Source organism: Sander lucioperca, chromosome 21 (assembly GCF_008315115.2).
Source record: "Sander lucioperca isolate FBNREF2018 chromosome 21, SLUC_FBN_1.2, whole genome shotgun sequence".
In the NCBI taxonomy this organism is placed as follows: Eukaryota; Metazoa; Chordata; class Actinopteri; order Perciformes; family Percidae; genus Sander; species Sander lucioperca.
Genome location: NC_050193.1, coordinates 17,857,584 through 17,881,878, shown reverse-complemented (window position 1 = coordinate 17,881,878; position 24,295 = coordinate 17,857,584). Strand labels below are relative to the sequence as shown.

The window sequence follows — 24,295 nt, the reverse complement described above, 5'->3', positions numbered from 1 at the left end:
CAGACCCAGGCTCTTGGTAGGCGGTGTCTGAAGGTGCCGGTTGGGGGTGTGATGAACGGTGGCAATTATAGTCACAATAAAGATAATGGAACTATGACTAGAAGTAGTAGTTGTAGTAGTTCATGGCGTAGCAGGGCACTGCAGGGCGTTACAGGGTGTAGCAGGGCACTGCAGGGCATAGCAGAACGTAGCAGGGCACTGCAGGGCATAGCAGGACGTAGCTGGACATAGCAGGGCACTGCAGGGCGTAGCAGAATTTAGCTGGACATAGCTGGACGTAGCAGGGCACTGCAGGGCGTAGCCGAATGTAGCTGGACATAGCTGGACGTAGCAGGGCACTGCAGGGCGTAACAGGACGTAGCAGGGCACTGCAGGGCATAGCAGAACGTAGCAGGGCACTGCAGGGCATAGCAGGACGTAGCTGGACATAGCAGGGCACTGCAGGGCGTAGCAGAATGTAGCTGGACATAGCTGGACGTAGCAGGGCACTGCAGGGCACTGCAGAATGTAGCTGGACATAGCTGGATGTAGCAGGGCACTGCAGGGCATAACAGGACGTAGCTGGACGTAGCAGGGCACTGCAGGGCGTAGCAGGACGTAGCAGGGCACTGCAGGGCGTAACAGGACGTAGCTGGACATGGCAGGGCACTGCAGGACGTAGCTGGACGTAGCAGGGCATTGCAGGACGTAGCAGGGCACTGTAGAGTGTAGCAGGGTATAGCAGGGCATAGCAGGACGTAGCAGGGCACTGCAGGGCGTAGCAGGGCACTGTAGAGCGTAGCAGGGTATAGCAGGGCATAGCAGGGTGCGGAGCAGGGCCACAGCGACAGCTGCAACCATGATTTAGGTGCCACCCTAATCCAAGGAAAACTTCTGGGCATATGTAGACCACATTGGACCAGGTCCAGATCCCAAACCACTATTTATAATTTAGTCCAGATTTGAAAAGTCTAGGTACAGTGGTTTTGGATGTGGACCTGGTCCAATGTGGTCTACATATGAAAAAAACAAGTGAAATCTTCCTTTATTGCATTTTCACAAATAGAAGAAAGCTTTCACAAATCTGAAACTGTGTTTTGAAGCAAGCCCTGGGATCACTCCTGTTCTCTCCTCCTCCCCTGGCCTCAAGGTTCCCTGTCACTATTATATATTATACTGGGTGCACTGCAACTGTCTTATCTTACACATGCCAGACAAGAGGAGAGAGCGAGGTCATTCCCAGGCATTCCAGACATTCTACAGTTTTAAAGAATCTTCTCTAAACTCTCTGGGATAATTAAATCCAGATTTGACAAGTCTAGGTATAGTGGTTTTGGATCTGAACCTGGTCTTATGTGGTCAACATATGAAAAAGAATAGGGAAATCTCCCTTTTTTTTTTTTTTTGCATTTTCACAAATAGAATTTGTGTCCATGTTTTCACACACCTGATGCTCTAGGCTCCGGCCAACAGTTGGTGGCAGTCATGCAACAAGTTGTTATGCCAAACGGCAATATAACAGAAGAAGAACACGCATCCCGACCATGTGAACGCTGGCAGTCGGAAAAACAACGTAATCACGGGGGCGGTCCCTGATATTCCCAGGTGGCATGAACGCAGCAAAAGACATGGCTCTGGATTTAATGACGACACTGAAGTTAGCTTCCGATCATAGACAGTAAAATTAAGCTTCCGATTCAGCAAGGAAACATAACTTAGGCTACATTGGTCAGTGACTGATCCTCCGTTTTTTGAACCTCTTACTGTATTTAAAGTGTGTTAGTCATTAAGGTAAATTATTAATAGGCCTATGTCTAAAACACACTTTTAGATTTGTGAAAGCTTTGTTTTTATGAGAACGCAATAAAGGGAAATTTCACCGTTTTTTCCTCCAATGTAGACCATATTAGACCAGGTCCAGATCCAAAACCACTAGGCTTACACCTAGACTTGTCAAATCTGGACTAATTTATCCCAGAGAGGCTAAAGATTCTTACAAACACAGTTTCAGATTTGTCAAAGTTTTATTCTATTTGTAAAAATGCAATGAAAGGGGATTGCACAGTTTTTCTTTTTATATTCCATTCATCCATCCATCTTCTTCCGCTTATCCGGTAACGGGTCGCGGGGGTAGCAGCTCCAGCAGGGGACCCCAAACTTCCCTTTCCCGAGCCACATTAACCAGCTCCGACTGGGGGATCCCGAGGCGTTCCCAGGCCAGGTTGGAGATATAATCCCTCCACCTAGTCCTGGGTCTTCCCCGAGGCCTCCTCCCAGCTGGACGTGCCTGGAACACCTCCCTAGGGAGGCGCCCAGGGGGCATCCTTACCAGATACCCGAACCACCTCAACTGGCTCCTTTCGACGCGAAGGAGCAGAGGCTCTACTCCGAGCTCCTCACGGATGACTGAGCTTCTCACCCTATCTCTAAGGGAGACGCCAGCCACCCTCCTGAGGAAACCAATTTCGGCCGCTTGTACCCTGGATCTCGTTCTTTCGGTCATGACCCAGCCTTCATGACCATAGGTGAGGGTAGGAACGAAAACTGACCGGTAGATTGAGAGCTTTGCCTTCTGGCTCAGCTCTCTTTTCGTCACAACGGTGCGATAAATTGAGTGTAATACTGCACCCGCTGCGCCGATTCTCCGACCAATCTCCTGCTCCATTGTCCCCTCACTCGCGAACAATACCCCAAGGTACTTGAACTCCTTCACTTGGGGTAAAGACTCATTCCCTACCTGGAGAAGGCACTCCATCGGTTTCCTGCTGAGAACCATGGCCTCAGATTTAGAGGTGTTGATCCTCATCCCAGCTGCTTCACACTCGGCTGCGAACCGATCCACTGAGTGCTGAAGGTCACAGGCCGACGATGCCATCAGGACCACATCATCCGCAAAAAGCAGCAATGAGATCCCCAGCTCACCAAACTGCAACCCCTCTCCACCCCGACTACGCCTCGATATCCTGTCCATAAATACTACAAACAGGATTGGTGACAAAGCGCAGCCCTGGCGGAGGCCAACTCTCACCTGAAACGAGTCCGACTTTCTGCCGAGAACCCGGACACAGCTCTCGCTTTGGTCGTACAGAGATTGGATGGCCCTGAGAAGGGACCCCCTCACCCCATACTCCCTCAGCACCTCCCACAGTATCTCCCGGGGGACCCGGTCATACGCCTTCTCCAAATCCACAAAGCACATGTAGACCGGTTGGGCATACTCCCAGGCTCCCTCCAGGATCCTTGCGAGAGTAAAGATCTGGTCCGTTGTTCCACGACCAGGACGGAATCCGCATTGTTCCTCTTCAACCTGAGGTTCGACTATCGACCGAACCCTCCTTTCCAGCACCTTGGAGTAGACTTTACCGGGGAGGCTGAGAAGTGTGATACCCCTGTAATTGGCACACACCCTCTGGTCCCCCTTTTTGAAAAGGGGAACCACCACCCCGGTCTGCCACTCCTTAGGCACCGTCCCCGACTTCCACGCAATGTTGAAGAGGCGTGTCAACCAAGACAACCCCTCCACACCCAGAGCTTTAAGCATTTCTGGACGGATCTCATCAATCCCTGGGGCTTTGCCACTGTGGAGTTGTTTAACTACCTCAGCAACTTCCACCAGGGAAATTGACGACAATCCCCCATCATCCTCCAGCTCTGCCTCTACCATAGAGGGCGTATTAGTCGGATTTAGGAGTTCCTCAAAGTGCTCCTTCCACCGCCCTATTACCTCCTCAGTTGAGGTCAACAGCATCCCATCCTTACTGTACACAGCTTGGATGGTACCCCGCTTCCCCCTCCTGAGGTGGCGAACGGTTTTCCAGAAGCACCTTGGTGCCGACCGAAAGTCCTTCTCCATGTCTTCTCCAAACTTCTCCCACACCCGCTGCTTTGCCTCTTTCACGGCAGAGGCTGCAGCCCTTCGGGCCCTTCGGTACCTTGCAACTGCCTCCGGAGTCCTCTGGGATAACATATCCCGGAAAGACTCCTTCTTCAGTCGGACGGCTTCCCTGACCACCGGTGTCCACCACGGTGTTCGTGGGTTACCGCCCCTTGAGGCACCTAAGACCCTAAGACCACAGCTCCCCGCCGCAGCTTCAGCAATGGAAACTTTGAACATTGTCCACTCGGGTTCAATGCCCCCAGCCTCCACAGGGATGCACGAAAAGCTACGCCGGAGGTGTGAGTTGAAAGTCTGTCGGACAGGGGCCTCCTCCAGACGTTCCCAATTTACCCGGGCTACCCGTTTGGGCTTACCAGGTCTGTCCAGAGTCTTCCCACACCCTCTGACCCAACTCACCACCAGATGGTGATCAGTTGACAGCTCTGCCCCTCTCTTCACCCGAGTGTCCAAAACATACGGCCTCAGATCAGATGAAACGATTATAAAATCGATCATTGACCTTTGGCCTAGGGTGCTCTGGTACCAAGTACACTTATGAGCATCCCTATGTTTGAACATGGTGTTCGTTATAGACAAACCATGACTAGCACAGAAGTCCAACAACAAACAACCACTCTGGTTTAGATCAGGGAGGCCGTTCCTCCCAATCACGCCTCTCCATGTGTCTCCATCGTTTCCCACGTGCGCGTTGAAGTCCCCCAGCAGAACTATGGAGTCCCCCACTGGAGCCCCATACAGGACTCCATTCAAGGTCTCCAAGAAGGCCGAATACTCCGAGCTCTTGTTTGGTGCATACGCACAAACAACAGTCAGAGTTTTCCCCCCCACAACCCGCAGGCGTAGGGAGGCGACCCTCTTGTCCACCGGGGTAAACTCCAACATAGCGGCGCTCAGCCGGGGGCTTGTGAGTATCCCCACACCCGCCCGGCGCCTCACACCCTGGGCAACTCCGGAGAAGAAAAGAGTCCAACCCCTATCCAGGAGTATGGTTCCAGAACCGAGACTGTGCGTAGAGGTAAGCCCCACCAGATCCAACTGGTAGCGCTCCACCTCCCGCACAAGTTCCGGCTCCTTCCCCCACAGAGAGGTGACGTTCCACGTCCCCAGAGCCAGCGTCTGCTGCCCGGGTCTGGTCCGTCGAGGCCCCTGACCTTCACCGCCACCCATGTGGCAGCGCACCCGACCCCAGCGGTTCCTCCCACAGGTGGTGGGCCCATGGGTTGGAGAGAGAGGTGCCACGTAGCTTTTTCGGGCTGTGCCCGGCCGGGCTCCGTGGCAAACCCGGCCACCAGGCGCTCGCTGACGGGCCCTCCATCTGGGCCTGGCTCCATCTGGGCCTGGCTCCAGACGGGGGCCCCGGGCTTCCTCCGGGCAGGGTCACTCCATCTCTACCTCGTTTTTTCATAGGGTTTTTGAACCATTCTTTGTCTGGCCCCTCCCCTGAGACCACTTTGCCTTGGGAGACCCTACCAGGAGCACAAAGCTCCAGACAACACAGCCCTCAGGTTCATAGGGACACACAAACCTCTCCACCACGATAAGGTGATGGTTCCAGGAGATTCCATTCAATTTTATTTATATTATCAAATCATAACAAGAGTTATCTCAGGACACTTTACAGATAGAGTAGGTCTAGACCACACTCTATAATTTACAAAGACCCAACAATTCCAGTAATTCCCCCAAGAGCAAGCATTTAATGCGACAGTGGTGAGGAAAACTCCCTTTAAGGGAGAAACCTCAGACAGACCCAGGCTCTTGGTAGGCGGTGTCTGAAGGTGCTGGTTGGGGGTGTGATGAACGGTGGCAATTATAGTCACAATGAAATAATGGAACTATGACTAGAAGTAGTAGTTGTAGTAGTTCATGGCGTAGCAGGGCACTGCAGGGCGTTACCGGGTGTAGCAGGGCACTGCAGGGCATAGCAGAACGTAGCAGGGCACTGCAGGGCGTAGCAGAATGTAGCTGGACATAGCAGGGCACTGCAGGGCATAGCAGCACGTAGCTGGACATAGCAGGGCACTGCAGGGCATAGCAGGACGTAGCTGGACATAGCAGGGCACTGCAGGGCATAGCAGAACATAGCAGGGCACTGCAGGGCGTAGCAGAATGTAGCTGGACATAGCTGGACGTAGCAGGGCACTGCAGAATGTAGCTGGACATAGCTGGACGTAGAAGGGCACTGCAGGGCGTAACAGGACGTAGCTGGACGTAGCAGGGCACTGCAGGGCGTAGCAGGACGTAGCTGGACGTAGCAGGGCACTGCAGGGCGTAACAGGACGTAGCTGGACGTGGCAGGGCACTGCAGGGCGTAACAGGACGTAGCAGGGCATTGCAGGGCATAGCAGGACGTAGCAGGGCACTGCAGGGCGTAGCAGGGCACTGTAGAGTGCAGCAGGGTATAGCAGGGCATAGCAGGGTGCGGAGCAGGGCCATGGCGACAGCTGCAACCATGATTTAGGTGCCACCCTAATCCAAGGAAAACTTCTGGGCATATGTAGACCACATTGGACCAGGTCCAGATCCCAAACCACTATTTATAATTTAGTCCAGATTTGAAAAGTCTAGGTACAGTGGTTTTGGATGTGGACCTGGTACAATGTGGTCTACATATGAAAAAAACAAGTGAAATCTTCCTTTATTGCATTTTCACAAATAGAAGAAAGCTTTCACAAATCTGAAACTGTGTTTTGAAGCAAGCCCTGGGATCACTCCTGTTCTCTCCTCCTCCCCTGGCCTCAAGGTTGCCTGTCACTATTAGATATTATACTGGGTGCACTGCAACTGTCTTATCTTACACATGCCAGACAAGAGGAGAGAGCGAGGCCATTCCCAGGCATTCCAGACATTCTACAGTTTTAAAGAATCTTCTCTAATCTCTCTGGGATAATTAAATCCAGATTTGACAAGTCTAGGTATAGTGGTTTTGGATCTGAACCTGGTCTTATGTGGTCAACATATGAAAAAGAATAGGGAAATCTCCCTTTTTTTTTTTTTTTTTGCATTTTCACAAATAGAATTTGTGTCCATGTTTTCACACACCTGATGCTCTAGGCTCCAGCCAACAGTTGGTGGCAGTCATGCAACAAGTTGTTATGCCAAACGGCAATATAACAGAAGAAGAAGAACACGCATCCCGACCATGTGAACGCTGACAGTCGGAAAAACAACGTAATCACGGGGGCGGTCCCTGATATTCCCAGGTGGCATGAACGCAGCAAAAGACATGGCTCTGGATTTAATGACGACACTGAAGTTGGCTTCCGATCATAGACAGTAAAATTAAGCTTCCGATTCAGCAAGGAAACATAACTTAGGCTACATTGGTCAGTGACTGATCCTCCGTTTTTTGAACCTCTTACTGTATTTAAAGTGTGTTAGTCATTAAGGTAAATTATTAATAGGCCTATGTCTAAAACACACTTTTAGATTTGTGAAAGCTTTGTTTTTATGAGAACGCAATAAAGGGAAATTTCACCGTTTTTTCCTCCAATGTAGACCAGGTCCAGATCCAAAACCACTAGGCTTACACCTAGACTTGTCAAATCTGGACTAATTTATCCCAGAGAGGCTAAAGATTCTTACAAACACAGTTTCAGATTTGTCAAAGCTTTATTCTATTTGTTAAAATGCAATGAAGGGGGATTGCACAGTTTTTCTTTTCATATTCCATTCAATTTTATTTATATTATCAAATCATAACAAGAGTTATCTCAGGACACTTTACAGATAGAGTAGGTGTAGACCACACTCTATAATTTACAAAGACCCAACAATTCCAGTAATTCCCCCAAGAGCAAGCATTTAATGCGACAGTGGTGAGGAAAACTCCCTTTAAGGGAGAAACCTCAGACAGACCCAGGCTCTTGGTAGGCGGTGTCTGAAGGTGCTGATTGGGGGTGTGATGAACGGTGGCAATTATAGTCACAATAAAATAATGGAACTATGACTAGAAGTAGTAGTTGTAGTAGTTCATGGCGTAGCAGGGCACTGCAGGGCGTTACCGGGTGTAGCAGGGCACTGCAGGGCATAGCAGAACGTAGCAGGGCACTGCAGGGCGTAGCAGAATGTAGCTGGACATAGCAGGTCACTGCAGGGCATAGCAGCACGTAGCTGGACATAGCAGGGCACTGCAGGGCATAGCAGGACGTAGCTGGACATAGCAGGGCACTGCAGGGCATAGCAGAACGTAGCAGGGCACTGCAGGGCGTAGCAGGGCACTGCAGGGCGTAGCTGGACATAGCAGGACGTAGCAGGGCACTGCAGGGCGTAGCAGGGCACTGTAGAGTGCAGCAGGGTATAGCAGGGCATAGCAGGGTGCGGAGCAGGGCCATGGCGACAGCTGCAACCATGATTTAGGTGCCACCCTAATCCAAGGAAAACTTCTGGGCATATGTAGACCACATTGGACCAGATCCCAAACCACTATTTATAATTTAGTCCAGATTTGAAAAGTCTAGGTACAGTGGTTTTGGATGTGGACCTGGTCCAATGTGGTCTACATATGAAAAAAACAAGTGAAATCTTCCTTTATTGCATTTTCACAAATAGAAGAAAGCTTTCACAAATCTGAAACTGTGTTTTGAAGCAAGCCCTGGGATCACTCCTGTTCTCTCCTCCTCCCCTGGCCTCAAGGTTCCCTGTCACTATTATATATTATACTGGGTGCACTGCAACTGTCTTATCTTACACATGCCAGACAACAGGAGAGAGCGAGGCCATTCCCAGGCATTCCAGACATTCTACAGTTTTAAAGAATCTTCTCTAATCTCTCTGGGATAATTAAATCCAGATTTGACAAGTCTAGGTATAGTGGTTTTGGATCTGAACCTGGTCTTATGTGGTCAACATATGAAAAAGAATAGGGAAATCTCCTTTTTTTTTTTTTGCATTTTCACAAATAGAATAAAGTGTTCACAAATCTGAAACTGTTTTTAAGAATCTTTAGCCTCTCTAGGATAATTTAGTCCAGATTTGACAAGTCTAGGTGTAGGCCTAGTGGTTTTGGATCTGAACCTGGTCTAATATGGTCTACATGTGAAAAAAACTGTGAAATCTCCCTTTATTCTTATAAAGACAATAAAGCTTTCACAAATCTAAAAGTGTGTTTTAGACATAATTAATAATTTACCCTAATGACTAACATGCTTTCAATACAGTAAGAGGTTAAAAAAACAGAGGATCAGTCACTCAGCACTGTAAGTTATGTTTCCCTGCTGAATAGCAGTGGTGGAAGAAGTATTCAAGTCCTTTACTTAAGTAAAAGTACTAATACCACACTGTAATAATACTCTGTTACAATTAAAAGTCCTGAATTGAAAATGTTACTGTAAGTATGTAAAGTATGTAAGTAGCATCAGGAAATGTACTTAAAAGTATTAAAAGTAAAAGTACTCAATGCAGGAAAAAAAACTCATGTAAAAAAACTGAACACGATCAAAACAGTTCTGTGTTTAATGGTCTAATCAACAAAACAAAACAATAAAACAAGGTATTTTATAAACTGTGTAAAATGTGTTTTGTGTGCAAACATCTTAATTTGTGAAGTATTAACTAAAGCTGTCAAATTAACATAGTGGAGTAAAAAGTACAATATTTGTCTCTGAAATGTAGTGGAGTAGAAGTAGAAAGTGGCATGAAAAGAAAAGACTCAAGTAAAGTACAAGTTCCCCTTAAATGTGTACAGTACAGCATCATGCCGAGTTAACATAAAAAATTTGAGTCCCTAAAATTATAAAAAAAAAAAAAAGAGATGTCATTATTATACATACAGGAAGGTTATTTAAATTCTACAACTGAACTTGACATGCATTGAATACATATATTAGAGAAACTGAAAGCATCATATTTTGTATCTTTACTTGAAAACTGAAACGATAACTCATTTAGTCAGTTGATGACTATCACTGTTTCAGCTCTGATATAATCAGCAGGAAACCCAGAGGAGTCCCCAAGTTCAATTTAAGACTTTTTAAGACCTTTTGAATAACTCCTAGGATTAAAATTACTTTTAATAATACAAGTTTTAAAATCCTATATTGCTTCTCTAATTAGAGCCCAAATCAGTAGTGTCACTGGTGGTCATGGTGGTTAGGAACGACACGTTTAGATGTTCCTGTAAAAACAGCCCCAAATAATAATTAATCAAATCTTCCTGAAAGAAATGGTTCAGACCAACTTGATTGCCTCACAGACATTCAGACACCTGAATGATTAGAAGAAATACTGGATATAAAATGTATAGACAAAAAACAAAATGTCAACGTAACACTCGACCCGTTCAGTAAGGGATAGGTAAAAGCCCTAGGCTTATCATGTCCTACCCCGAGTCAAGATCAGCAGCACAGTCTTTAATATCTATTCAATTCAATTGTATTTATAGTATCAAATCATAACAAGAGTTATCTCAGGACACTTTACAGATAGAGTAGTTCTAGACCACACTCTATAATTTACAAAGACCCAACAATTCCAGTAATTCCCCCAAGAGCAAGCATTTAATGCGACAATGGTGAGGAAAACTCCCTTTAAGGGAGAAACCTCAGACAGACCCAGGCTCTTGGTAGGCGGTGTCTGAAGGTGCCGGTTGGGGGTGTGATGAACGGTGGCAATTATAGTCACAATAAAATAATGGAACTATGACTATTGTTGCTTCTGCTGAATGACTCAGCGAATTACTAATTTTTCTTCAGGAGTCATTCATGTTTTGGGGTGTAAAAGGCCAGGTTGCTGTAACCTGTCAAAAAGACAGAGGTTTTCACGCAGACTTCCGCTGTTTACACTAGCTACATCCCTCAGATGTACTGCAGTGATGGAAATAGTAATACATTTCATTTTCTAAACAATGATACAAAGTGATGCACAACATCTAAAAAGAATATTTTTAGAAGAGATTTAAAAGCAGTGATAGATTTAGCCAACCTAATCCCAAAAGGTAAATCATTCCAGAGTTTGGGGGCCCAACAGCACGAACGACCAGAAGGCCACTGTCAGGCGATCTAACATTGCACACAGGCTCATAAAGGGGTAGGATATCTTTAATATAATCAGGGGCCTGGTTATTTAAAGCCTTGGAGGTCAACAATACAATTCTAAAATCAATGCAATATTAAACGAGGAGTCTTGAACCAGTGATGAGTCTAGCAGCAGCATTTTGAGGTCATTGAAGGCGAATGAGGGTGAGAGTTATACCTACGTATATACAGAGTATTGCAGAAATAAAAACAAGAAAAAGTAAAGCGTGGACAACCCTGTGTAAATCCTCAGTGGATAAGAAGGATCGGATTTTAGAAATGAACGTAGGTTGATAAAAACATGACTGACAACTAGGGCTGTGCAATTCAAACTTTTAATCCCGATTACCATTTTGGCTCCTAACAATAACAAAAATACAGTCATCGAGAGAAAATTATTTTCCAAGTTAACTCCTATTTTGTCTTGTGTTCCGAATGAGAAAAAAAAAAAAATAAAGTATTAAAGGGAAATTTCACAGTTCAAGGTGTTTCCACTGTTAATTCATTGGTTTGTTAAATTCAATTGCAACATCTTTCCAAAGGTCAGTGAGTATTCGTGTTAAATAACCGTGATTTCAATATTGACCAAAAATAATCGTGATTATGATTTTTTTCCATAATCGAGCAGCCTTACTAACAAACTCTACAATAGCCAGAATCAAAATAAAACACCCACATTTCTAGCAGTTTGCAGTGCTATGTGATAAGACTCCAAAGGCTAATGTAGGGAAGGATATTCACTTTATGTTGCAAATATGTCCCAAACAGATCAAAATAAAATATGTAAAGACTTTAAAATGTGCAACAATTTTTTGATTGTAAATTTGAAAAGGTACCATCTTTATTTAAACATTTGGCATAGCCCATAAGTCATAGATTTACCACATTATTGGTTTCCTCTAAACACGTTACAGGGCCACCATAAAAAAACACTAGCATCTAGCAGAGTTAGTTTTGGGGCACTTTTTTTATATGATGCAAAACTTGGAGGAGAGGCTTGTCGCTAATAGCTGGTCCACCTTAAAGCCACCCCACCTTAAGTTAGTGTGCCTGAGCTGAAGTTGTTGCTATCTCCGGGGCTAACCCCTTTCCCTTTTTTTAACCAGCAGGTAGCAAGCGAGACACAGGAACCTGGCTTGGGTGGCCGGGTTAGCTCAGTTGGTGGAGCAGGCGCACATACAATTTTTTGGCCTTTACGCCTCGACGCAGCGGCTGCGGGTTCGGCTCTGACCTGCGGCCCTTTGCTGCATGTCGTTCCCCCTCTCTCCCCCCTTTCATGTCTCCGTCTGTCCTGTGGAATTAAAGGCCTAAAATGCCCAAAAAAAAAAATCTTTAAAAAAAAAGGAAACTGGCTTGGGTCTTGGGGAGAGAGGACTGCTTTCTGTAATGTGTTCTCATGTCTCTTAATCCAGAGTTTCATCACCGCTGAAACTTTCATTGGAACCAGTAGTTGTACTGCTGTCAAAAACATAGTTCTGATATCTGACATGCGACTGCCTGGTAATGCCAGTAATACGTGTTATTCAAAGTGTCCTTTCAATCATCACTGTCTATTAGTCTCAGGTTCAGAAGAGTCTCCAGTCTGGTCTTCAGTATTTATATGTAAATCTATATCTGGATCTGAGTTCCTGGCTGGTTCTGGTCCTCCACAGTCCTCTCCATCAGCTTCTGTTTCCATCTGTTCAGTTTGTCTTTGATGAAGCTGTGAATCTTTTCTTTCCTTTGTGGGTTCTCATGTGCCTCTTTAAATTACAACTCCATGCAAAAGATTTCTTACAAACTGAGCAGGTGAATCTTTTCTCTTCTGTGTGGCGTCTCATGTGTTGCTGTAAAGTAGCTTTATATCCAAAAGATTTCTTACAAACTGAGCAGCTGAATCTTTTCTCTTCTGTGTGGGTTGTCATGTGTTGCTGTAAACTAGCTTTATATCCAAACGATTTCTCACAAACTGAGCAGCTGAAAGCTTTCTCTCCTGTGTGGGTTATCATGTGTCTCTGCAAATGGCTTTTCCGCAGAAAACCTTTCTTACAAACTGAGCAACGGACATGTTTCACTACCGAGTGTGTTCTCATGTGTCTCGTCAGAGATTTCTTGCTGCCATATCTTTTGGTACACTTAGAGCAGCTGAATTGTTTCTCACCAGTACTACATCTGGTATCACTGACAGGAACGTCATCCTTTTTCAAAGACTTTAAACCTGACTGAGCTTCTCTGGTCTCCTCCTGATCCTCACTGTCATCAGTCTCAGGTTCTGAAGAGTCTCCAGTCTTGTCTTCAGCTTTAGGTTCTGGATGTCTATGTGGTTCTAAGTTCCTGGCTGGTTCTGGTCCTCCACAGTCCTCTCCATCAGCTTCTGTTTCCATCTGTTCAGTTTGTCTTTGATGAAGCTGTGAGGACTGACAACAGACACGCTGATGGTTTCTGAGCTGATCAAGCCAAGTGAATCTTTGGTCACAAACACTGCAGCTGAATCTTTTCTCTTCTGTGTGGCGTCTCATGTGTTGCTGTAAAGTAGCTTTATATCCAAAAGATTTCTTACAAACTGAGCAGCTGAAAGCTTTCTCTCCTGTGTGGGTTATCATGTGTCTCTGCAAATGGCTTTTCAGCGTAAAACCTTTCTTACAAACTGAGCAGCTGAAAGCTTTCTTTACTGCGTGTGTTCTCATGTGTCTCTTCAGAGATTTCATGCAGCTGAATCCTTTCCCACACTTAGAGCAGCTGGATTGTTTCTCACCAGTACTACATCTGGTATCACTGACAGGAACGTCATCCTTTTTCAAAGACTTTAAACCTGACTGAACTTCTCTGGTCTCCTCCTGATCCTCACTGTCATCAGTCTCAGGTTCAGAAGAGTCTCCAGTCTTGTCTTCAGCTTTAGGTTCTGGATGTCTATGTGGTTCTAAGTTCCTGGCTGGTTCTGGTCCTTCACAGTCCTCCAAAGGTTTCCCTACTGTGTGGGTGCTCATGTGTCTCTTCAGATGTGACTTGAAGCCAAATATTTTCCTACACTTAGAGCAGCTGAATTGTTTCTCACCAGTACTACATCTTGAATCACTGACAGAAACGTCATCCTTTTTAGAGTTTAGACCCGACTGAGCTTCTCCGGTCTCCCTACACTCACCGCTGACCTCCGTCTCAGGTTCAGAAGAGTCTCCAGCGTGGTCTTCGGTATCTTGTTGTAAATTTAATGGGAACTTGGTGATGTCAGCCCCCTCCAGCCCTTGAAGCCCCCCTCTCTCCTGTTTCTCTTTAATTTCTTTACTCGCCGACAGCCGATGGACATCTGCAGGAAACAGACAGAGAATTGTTGTTGTTCATTCACATCACAGCTCAAAAACTAGTCTTATTGAACGTCAATAGATCACTGAGCATCAAACAGCTGCAAACTGTTCACTCAGCCATGTCAGTAGAGTTGTTTACTGAAATCCGAAGTCATGTCAATATGGCATCGGTTGTTATACTAGATTTCCAAGCCTCGTTTTGGTGCCACTTAAATGCCTGCACTGTCTTCTGATGCTCTGAAACGGACGTTACAGGCAACAGATTCATTACTCCACAGGACGCTACTTAATATTTAATGGGATCATCCCTATGTTCCCCGGGTCCTATGTTCCCCTTTTTTTGAAAAAAGGTCCTATGTTCCCCGTTTTCCCCAAAAAGTGTCCTATGTTCCCCTGTAGCAATACATACAGGGGAGCATAGGACCCTTTTTCTGGAAAAGGGTCCTATGTTCCCCGCAATCTATCAATCTTTACGGTAGGGTTAGGGTTAGCCATGGAATTTGGCAGTAATGGTGGAAAAAGTAACAGACCGGGGAACATAGGACCCTTTTTTTGAAAAATGTCGTATGTTCCCCAGTCTCATACAAAGAGGGGAACATAGGACCCGGGGAACATAGACACGCTCCCTTGTTAGCAGGTAACATGTGCCTACCGTTAGCTAGTAGCTTGCTTAAACATGGTTTAAATGCTTCAAGCTAAAGGGTCTAAAGTGTGGCGGTTTTTCACGTGAAAGGATTCCAACACGGGGGCGTACAACAGTCTGCAGCTAAAGACAGAGTGTAGCTGCATTTTCTGATTCAATTCTGCTGATCGATTATGGTCCTTTGGGGTTTGGATGGCGCTTCACACTCAGATGCGAACGGATCCAGTGAGTGCTGAAGGCCGATGATGCCATCATGACCACATCATCTGCAAAAACCAGCGATAACATCCCCGGCGCACCAAACCGCAACCCCTCCCTGGCACAACTACGCCTTGATATCCTGTCCATTCATATTACAAACAGGACTGGTTACAATCAAACATATTACAATAACACCTTATCATTTATTAGTTGACTTATACTTTGTTTTATTAATCTGAATGTTTCAAGCAACGGCATCTGCGTCAAAGTTGTACCTAAGTACAGTACTTGCAGTGTCAGAAATTAAGGGGGGCAAAAGGCAAATATGTTAAGCTAAAGCTGCATTTTGTACACAGTATGCAACTTGTGTTATTGTGGAATGTGGATAACTCAGAAAGCTATAGTAGCTACTATGTTTGCAAGTGCTTGCTAATACATAACTAACATTAGCTTACTAACAGCTAACAAGTCTTCTCTGGTAGACAAGGGTGCTAAAATAATCGTTTGACCAGCTTAAATCTCGTGTTATTAGCCAGCAACGGGCACATTGTGGAGTTAAGATCCTTTATACTTTAAACCGTCCAACAAAAAAAAAAAAGTTTTCGACCGGAGTGCGGCGCATTTAGCCCAAACAAAATAGACCGGTGTTGCACATAAAGCTGTGACCCATTACAAACTGTGACCGCAGAGGGTGCTGCTGCACATCGAAGAAGAAGAGCGTCTACCAAACGGCGTAAACATTAATACATTACATCCACGGGTGCAAGCTGTATGATTATTAGCGGTTTGATATTACTTCCTAAAGAGAGAGTAAACCGCTGGTGACCATATTAGTAACATATGTTTATCTGAAAGTAAATAAAATATATTAAGGTACATTTACTCTGAAATGTTTCTAAACATGTATTTCTTTGTGGCTGCAAAGGTTTTAGGTTTTTACAAATGTAACTCGTGCATGCATGCACGAGTTACATGTGTACACTAGACCTACATTTAAAACTTAAATAATCATATTCTACTGTAAAGAAAATAAAGAACTAAATATTTAATGGACCAGCATATTGGGTAAGTTGTCAGAATATGTGACCCCACTGTGATGACTCCAAATAAGAAAACGTGTCCATATTAGTGTGAAGGGATGACTACCCCAAACTTTATTAAGCAGTTACAGTCACAGTTTCTGATGGGTCATCTTTTCGGTCTCAGAATATGACTAAAAAAGACCCTAAGATTTCAACAGCCTATAGGCCAATATTCTTACATTAAGCATAGACTAATTTTACTTTAATTCAATTCAATTCACTTTATTTCTTCCGGGCCTACACACTCAGCTGTTACAAATAAAGGCATTGCTAATAGCAGTAGGCCTGTGCTTTTTATTAAACCATATAGACACAAGGCGGTGATTTAGCCTACTGTAGCTCATTTCGCATTTAAAAACTGCTTTACGACTCATTTATTTTTTTTATAAGTTGCCCTCGAAATATTTTGTAGCTATGTCCGACACAGGGTGCTTGAGTAAATGCTCGCAGTTTCCGTCTCAGCGAGGAGAGAAGAGTGTTTATAAATGAACAAACCTGTCCTGCGTAACCGAAGCTGAGGGGTGAAAACAGCGTCCAGAAGTTTCCGTTGTCGCTCGTTCTCCTCTTTTGACCGACACCGTTCCTCCTCGTACTCTGCTATCGTTCTTTCAAACAGCCCAAATATCTCTTCAGCAGCCGCGGTTAGTCGCTGCTTCACCGACGCTCTCAGCATTTGGACCTTAGACATCTTCACACAATCACACAAACTGTTTTCTCTACACGAACTCCGTCAAACAGACACGTTTTTGACACAAACTCTGGGGGAAAACACTCAACATAATGCTACCGAACACTAGCTCTTTGTTAAGACCCCTCTAGGGCGTGATGGGCGGCGCTGTCTTAACGTAGCCTGCTCCTGCAGCGATCTGAGGAGAGGTCACCAACAGGCCTCGTTCATTATTAATCCTGTGAGGAAATTATTAACTGTGTACTCTTATACTTATATATACTTATACTTATATACCCAATGTATTTAGCTAAGACAATGTAATTGTAATTTACATTTTTGTGGTTTAATTCATTTAATAAGTGGTAAATTATAGGTTTGTTCTATTGCTAACATTTCAGTTTCTGTCTTCAGAAAAAAAATCCCTCCGGTCGGACCGGATAGTACTTGTACTTTTTGTGGAAACGGTCTATTCCCCTACTTACTTTTGCTTTCAGCCTTGTAAGAATCTATGTAAGGATGCTGCTCTCCCAAAACTCGTTGTCCATTCTCTCAGACTTAAATGAACATTCTATGCGCAAAGAATAAATACTTACAATAAATACTTAAAAGACTTTGTAGAGTGAAGCCTTATTTCAGATCTAATTCTAGGTATTATAACACCTTTAGGTCCGGAAAGTTTGTGTGTGACTCTACAGAAAGTTTGTCCTTCGGCCCCTTTTGTGTGTGTGTGTTGAAAATATAATTCAGTGTAATTGTAATGTACATTGTTGTGGTTTAATTAATGGTAAATTATAGGCTTCTTGTTCTATTGCTAATGTTGAGTTTAAAAAAAGTTAAAACAATGTACTTCATATATCAATGTACTTCTATGTTTTGATGTATTCACAATGTACGCGGCAGCTGAGTTAGGCAGCAAAATTGCATCCCAATCGTCATCCTGCCATCTACAGCTTGTTGTGCTATAATTAGATCATATCAGTCACTTATCAGGAGGAGGCTTTTTGTTCACATGGCAGGAAGAACTTCTGTTATCTCTCTGTCTGGCGGACCGTCTGTTGATTAGATTAAGTCTGTCTGGAGACCGTCTGTTGATTAGAATAAGACCAAAAGACTAACTTGAAAATAATTGACATCCACATGGTAGGATTTTTTTTGTGACCGGAAGCATTCTCAAAACACATGGATTTGGAAATAACGCCTTCTTTTGGGGGTCGACGGACAAATGGAAAAAGTGTCTTGTTGTATATTTTGTGTAGATAACTTTGAATTGCCTCTATGTATGAAAGAGAGGAGGTGCAAGATTAAGCTTCTGTTTTCCTAGAAGTGCTCTTCTAACTGACAGAGACGAACAAGCTACACTCCTGCAGTAGCTATGTTTCCATCCAATTGTCAAGCGAATTTTAAGCATTTTTTTTAAAAAATGTCACAAAAAAGAATGCGAATTAGAAGTGCTTCCATCAACTGGTTTAGAGTGAATAAACTACGCATGCCTTTTCATCGCATTGTACATGTTGGCCACCTGTGCAGAATACAGGGTTGTGGTGCAGTTTACAGGGTTGTGGTGCAGAATACAGGGTTGTGGTGCAGAATACAGGGTTGTGCCAGAGACATTTGGTGTCAGCCAGACAACCGTTCACCGCTGTGTAGGTGTGTAGGGCCATACGATTCAAGCTGTTGAACCAATTCATCAATTTACCCGACGTGGCTGTGTACGGCGCACTGGATGGGACCCATAGCCCGATCCTTCCCCTGGAACTATAATCAGTATATTATAAGCCTCTTTCCGACCAAGTAGTTACAGGAACGCAGTTATAGGAACAGTCCACTTCTAAACAGTTCTACTCTCCCCCAAAACCGGTTTTTCTATTTGCATTCACACTGGCCAAGTGGCCATAGGAACTGACCTTTTGTTATTATAACACAGCCATCTAACCACCACTATGCGGAAAAGGGAGAAGACCCTGCCCTGAAAGAGGAGCTGAAAGAGTTACAGGAACTGTGGCCAGAGGAACTTAATAATCCACAAATTGGTCCAGTCGGAACATGAAAAAAAAAAAAAAGGGTCCTAGGAACATTATATTCTAGGAACTGCAAAAATCCCTCCAGTCGGAAAACGGCTGTCAATGTCAAGTTCTGTCCTCCATACCACAGTACTGTATACCTGACAGAAATAACTGACGAGGATGAAGGTGTTTTGGAAATATATAGCCTATATACAGAGACAAAGATTGAGAAAGAGATAACCTACATTTAAAAAAATTATAAGAATGGATGAACCAACGCAAGGCCCTTTACCATCATTGTTTTATACAAATAGGACAACAGCGCCCCCAAGTGACTTTACTGTCAAATGACTGTTAATGTTAAGAGAGATGTGACTCTACAGTACATACTGACCTCTTCCTTAGTTTTGAATGAGCTGCTTAGTTGCACAAAGCAATTACTGATTAATTTCTAGTTGATTACGAAGTAACTATGCACATTTGGAAAAGCCTGTACATTTACCTTACTGGTTTCCTCTAAACAAGTTACAGGGCCACCATTAAAAACACTAGCATCTAGCAGTGTTAGTTTTGGTCCACTGTTTTCAGCTTGTAGCCTCGTTGGTGGTGAAAGATCATTAAAGCAAAATTTGAAGGAGCGGCTTGTCACTAGAATGAGAATAGCTGGTCCACCTTAAAGCCAGCCCACCAGCTGAAGTTGTTGCTATCTCCGGGGGCTAACCCCCTTCCCTTTCTTTAACCAGCAGGTAGCAAGCAAGACTCAGGAACCTGGCTAGGGTCTTGAGGAGAGAGGACTGCTTTCTGTAATGAGTTCTCATGTCAAACATGTCCAGAACCGTTTCTACGTTATTTTAATCCAGACTTTCATCACCACTGAAACTTTCATCTGAACCAGCGGTTTTACTGCCGCTGCTGTCAAAAACATAGTTCTGATATCTGACATGTCATGTGACTGACTAGTTCATCTTTTGTTTAAGTCTTTAACAACACTTAGCCAGAAATGATTGTCATTCACAGACAATAATCACTGTCTATCAGTCTCAGGTTCAGAAGAGTCTCCAGTCTTGTCATCAGTATCTGGTTCTGGATGTCTATGTGGTTCTAAGTTCCTGTCTGGCTCTGGTCCTCCAACGGTTTCTCTCCTGTGTGGGTTCTCATGTGTACATGTAAATTTATTTTGTGTGCAAAAAGTTCCTTACAAACTGAGCAGCTGAAAGGTTTTTCTCCTGTGTGGATTCTCATGTGTACCTGTAAAGTATAACTCTGTGCAAAAGATTTTTTACAAACGGAGCAAGGGAAGGGCTTCTCTCCTGTGTGGGTTCTCATGTGTTTCTGTAAACTATCTTTCCGTGTAAAAGATATCTTACAAACTGAGCAGCTGAAAGGTTTCTCTCCTGTATGAGATCTCATGTGGTTCTTTAGATGTGTGTTGTGGCTAAACTTCTTCTGACACACGGAGCAGCTTAATCGTTTCTCTCCTGTGTGGGTTCTCATGTGTGCCCGTAAATTTCCACTCTTTGCAAAAGATTTCTTACAAACTGAGCAGCTGAAAGGTTTTTCTCCGGTATGAGTTCTCATGTGTTGCTTCAGCCATGCCTTGCATTCAAATCTTTTCCCACAATCAGAGCAGCTTAATGTTTTCTCATCAGTACTACAGCTTGAATCACTGACAAAATCATCATCATCATCATCATTTTCCAAAGAGTTTAAACCTGACTGAGCTTCTCCGGTCTCTTTCCACTCATAACTGTCATCAGTCTCAGGTTCAGAAGAGTCTCCAGTCTGGTCTTCAGTATTTATATGTAAATCTATATCTGGATCTGAGTTCCTGGCTGGTTCTGGTCCTCCACAGTCCTCTCCATCAGCTTCTGTTTCCATCTGTTCAGGTTGTCTTTGATGAAGCTGTGAGGGCTGAGGTTTCTCTTCATCATCTTCACTCTTCACAGGGACAGGAGTGAATGGGAACTTGGTGATATCAGCCTCCTCCAGCCCTTGACGCTGCTCTCTCTCCTGACTGATCCAGAGTTCCTCCTGTTCCTCTTTAATGTGTGGGGCCTCTGGGTGCTGCTGGTCCAGACTGGGGCTCCACTCCCGCTGCTCAGGGGGAACCTCTTCTTTACTCACCGACAGCTGCTGGACATCTGCTGGAAACAGACAGAGATGTTACAGAGAAATAATGTTTTTCATTCACATCACAGCTCAAAAACTTGAATAGCTGTTCCTTTTGTTGATCTGCTGCACTCTGCATCCAATGACTGAGATTCAAAACGATGTCTAATGGATGTTTTACTAGGTTTAGGTGATGCTTTTGACTTTTGCTGCAAACCATGTTCCCTCTGTCTAATAATGTGAGAATGAAAGGCTTTCCTTCAGAATGAAATGTTCATCCTTGACAGCTGTTGTGTACTTTTCAAAGAATGAATGCTTATTATCCTTGTTTGACAAAAACTATATTAAAAGGTACAGATTAGATGCTCTATAATATGTAATACGTATTTAGAAAATGAAATATCCAAATTCAGGGTGCAAAGCCTGTCCTATTGATGTAGGGAGAGTTAGAATAGAATACATCGTTATTGTCATTTATTTATCCAATTGATAAATACACTGTCCTCTACCTGCAATAGATATAAAATAAACTAGTTCAACACAGGTAACCATTTATTTGCACTACTTTACATTTTCCTGCACACACAAACAGCATTTGACATGTAAATGCACTGCTAATAAATATGCTTTTTGGCAGAAGGTGGTGATTAGGCTAACGTTACTGTATGCATTTTAATCTAGGCTCATTTCATTTCACGTTTAAAAACTACTTTTCGACTAATTTTCAGTTTTTTAAAAGTTGCCCTCGAAATATGTTTTAATGTCCTACACTGTGTAACGTTATTTAAGTAAATGCTCAGTTACTTTTCATCTCAGGGAGGAGAGAAGAGTGTTCGTAAATGAACAAACCAAACCTGTCCTGTGTAACCGAAGCTGAGGGTTGAAAACAGCGTCCAGAAGTTTCCGTTGTCGCTCGTTCTCCTCTTTTGACCGACACCGTTCCTCCTCGTACTCTGCTATCGTTCTTTCAAACAGCCCAAATATCTCTTCAGCAGCCGCGGTTAGTCGCTGCTTCACCAACGCTCTCAGCATTTGCACTTTAGACATCTTCACACAATGACAGAAACTTTTTGTCCACACAAACTCGGTCAAAAACAGGCTAGCTCTGTTCTGCTAACCAGCTAGCATGCTACGCTAACTTCGATAGCTTTGTAGCTAACCTAACGTTACCGGTCCGGAAAGATGAGTCCGAAGTAAAACGTTCAGAAAAAAGTTAAAACAACACGAAGTCCATTCAGACCGGTTTATCCAGACATACAGAGGCTCTGATGGATTCACACTTTCTCAACACAACAAAGGGACTCTGCTATTGGGACTCCCTAAACACGTATTCCACCCACCGGGATGGGAAGGTGTATACAAAAACTGAACAGAGGAGTTTTGCAGGACTTCTTTTTCCTTCTGCTTTTTCTTCTTCTTTAGAGTTTATTGGCGGTTTGAAAACCATCTTAAAGGTGCATTACCACATCCAACTGCAGTGGAGGGTGGAGCAAGAGAGTATGCTGCCCCAACTCTGGCCCTTTTTAAAAAATCGGCTCAAATCGTTTATGTTTGCCTCTACTGTCTAAATGAGCTACTGTCTAGCTGCTGCTAATTTGCACTAAAATGATGTGACCTCTTGTTGTTTATATAGCCTACACTTTATTCTTTTTTATGCTTGTTGTATATTTTGTGTATATCACTTTGGCAGCCTGCTGCGTGTATGAAAGAGAGAGTTGCAACATTAAGCTGTTGTTTTCCTAAAGGTGCTTTTTAAATATAAACTGGGGTCTCTTCTAACTGACAGAGAGGAACAATATAGGCTACACTCCTTTACAAGTCACAGTGATGAGTTCTAAAACTTCTCCTGATGTGAATGTCACAGCGCTGTGATGCAAAACATCTAAAGAGTGAATTGCAGGTGGTGATGGAGCATGCATGCTACAAACTCGTGTGAAAATAATGTAGCTGAGTGGTGATGGTAAGTGTAGTTCACAGTACTATTTAAGCCTACACCTGGCAGAAATGAGGATGAAGGGGTCATATGAATTCATTAAAAAAAAGTTGGGGTATTGATACAAAAACTATTTTCTGTAAAAATAAAAGAGAATATTTTATCAGAAAATCTTGAAAAAAAAATATATAGAGAGAGATTAAAAGAGAGAGAGAGAGACCATATTTAAAGGGTGAAGAGAATGGATGAACCAACACAAGAAAAAACCCTTTGCTATCATTTCATCCATGTTTTATACAACAGCGCTACCAAGTGACTTTAATGTCAAATGACTGTGACTATGAACAGAGACTCTACAGGACATACTGACCTCTTCCTTTAGTTTGAATCAGCTGCTTAGTTGCACCAAAGCCTCCTTGCCTCCTTAAGTAAATTTATACTTCACATTCTGTCTCCCGGTGTTGTGCCGAGTTTTGCATCCCTGCAAGAATTGCATCCATTCAGGCAGCAACAATAATTTCTGGCAAATAATGCATGTCTCTTAACACTGCCGAAAACAAATTAAAAAAATATAGACATCAGATAATTTATTATAAAATCAGTCCTTTGCCTTAAAAAATAATTTTCACTTGTGGATGCAATTCTCCGCAGGGATGCAGAACTTGTCACACCTGTCCCCTCAGGTAAAGAAAAGCCTCAGCATGCCAAACTTACTATTCACATCCATATGAATGAATGGAGGCTTTATTTAAAACATAATAATAGCTACAATAAAAGCTAAAAGAACAAAACACAAAATGAACTTAACATGTGCAAAAAGGAATAGGAAGAAACAAAAGCTTATTTAATACTACCCCTTTTCCACTACTATATAATAATAATAATCATGAATGGCTTCATATTCATATCATATCCAATTTTTAACGCATTCTTTACAATTTGCTACATATATAGACCTACTATATACTCACAGACCACAAACAAACAAAACATAGGCCTACATATTTATTCACCAAAATAAATAAATGATGTCAATAAACAAATAAATACATATTCTGACAATGTCATCCCCTACACACACACACACACACACACACACACACACACACTAGAGGCAGAGTAAGGCATTACAGTTTTTTCCCATATTGTTTTTAACCATATTTTGTTACCAACATGAAACATACACATTTCATATGACTTAATTCTGTTTGAACCAGTTACCCACTGCTGTCGTAACCTAAAACACTTTTAGCAATTCTACTCCTCAGTGATTAGAGTGCTCAGAGAAAGTGCAAAATATACAAGTTCACCAAACACTACACAAGACCAATGCTGCAGACTGAGGAAAATATCATTTATTTCTCTCCATATACCCAAATCAGTCAACATGTCAACATGGAAACTCACAACAAAACATCCCAGTTTTCATGCTGCTACAGTAGTGTGCATAACACTGTTAGCTCAGCAAACAACAGACACACAT

At 43.5% G+C, this 24,295-nt stretch overlaps 2 protein-coding genes across 3 annotated transcripts in view; both read right to left on the bottom strand.

The window, feature by feature from the left end:
- The window catches only part of LOC116063750, a 41,297-nt gene extending 24,419 nt beyond the window's left edge, over positions 1–16,878 (bottom strand). Inside the window, exon 1 of the mRNA XM_035997054.1 lies at positions 16,593–16,878. Coding sequence (XP_035852947.1) covers positions 16,593–16,785 — 193 coding nt within the window. The 5' untranslated portion in view covers positions 16,786–16,878. The remainder of the gene's footprint in view (positions 1–16,592) is intronic.
- A 2,176-nt stretch (positions 16,879–19,054) lies between these two features.
- Positions 19,055–22,344, bottom strand: LOC116063771 (zinc finger protein 436-like). Of its 2 annotated transcripts, none has more exons than XM_031318736.2 (3): positions 21,734–22,344; positions 20,659–20,911; positions 19,055–20,625 (listed from the first exon to the last, which is right to left on the bottom strand). In XM_031318736.2, exons 1-3 carry the CDS (start codon positions 21,924–21,926, stop codon positions 19,872–19,874), a joined length of 1,200 nt encoding a protein of 399 aa, XP_031174596.1. In that variant the 5' UTR covers positions 21,927–22,344; the 3' UTR covers positions 19,055–19,871. The 2 variants fall into 2 exon arrangements, with proteins under 2 accessions (XP_031174596.1, XP_035852589.1); XM_035996696.1 differs by having other exon boundaries at positions 19,055–20,626; positions 20,660–20,911; positions 21,767–22,336.
- Positions 22,345–24,295: the final 1,951 nt, after the last annotated feature.

Excerpts from the sequence above, each read along its gene's own strand:
- LOC116063771 (XM_031318736.2), bottom strand. The coding sequence starts at position 21,926 with ATGTCTAAAGTGCAAATGCTGAGAGCGTTGGTGAAGCAGCGACTAACC. Across the intron at positions 20,912-21,733 it reads GCTTCGGTTACACAGGACAG|ATGTCCAGCAGCTGTCGGTG; the intron begins GTTTGGTTTGTT and ends TGTTTCCAGCAG. Across the intron at positions 20,626-20,658 it reads TCACAGCTTCATCAAAGACA|GGACTGTGGAGGACCAGAAC; the intron begins ACCTGAACAGAT and ends AGCTGATGGAGA.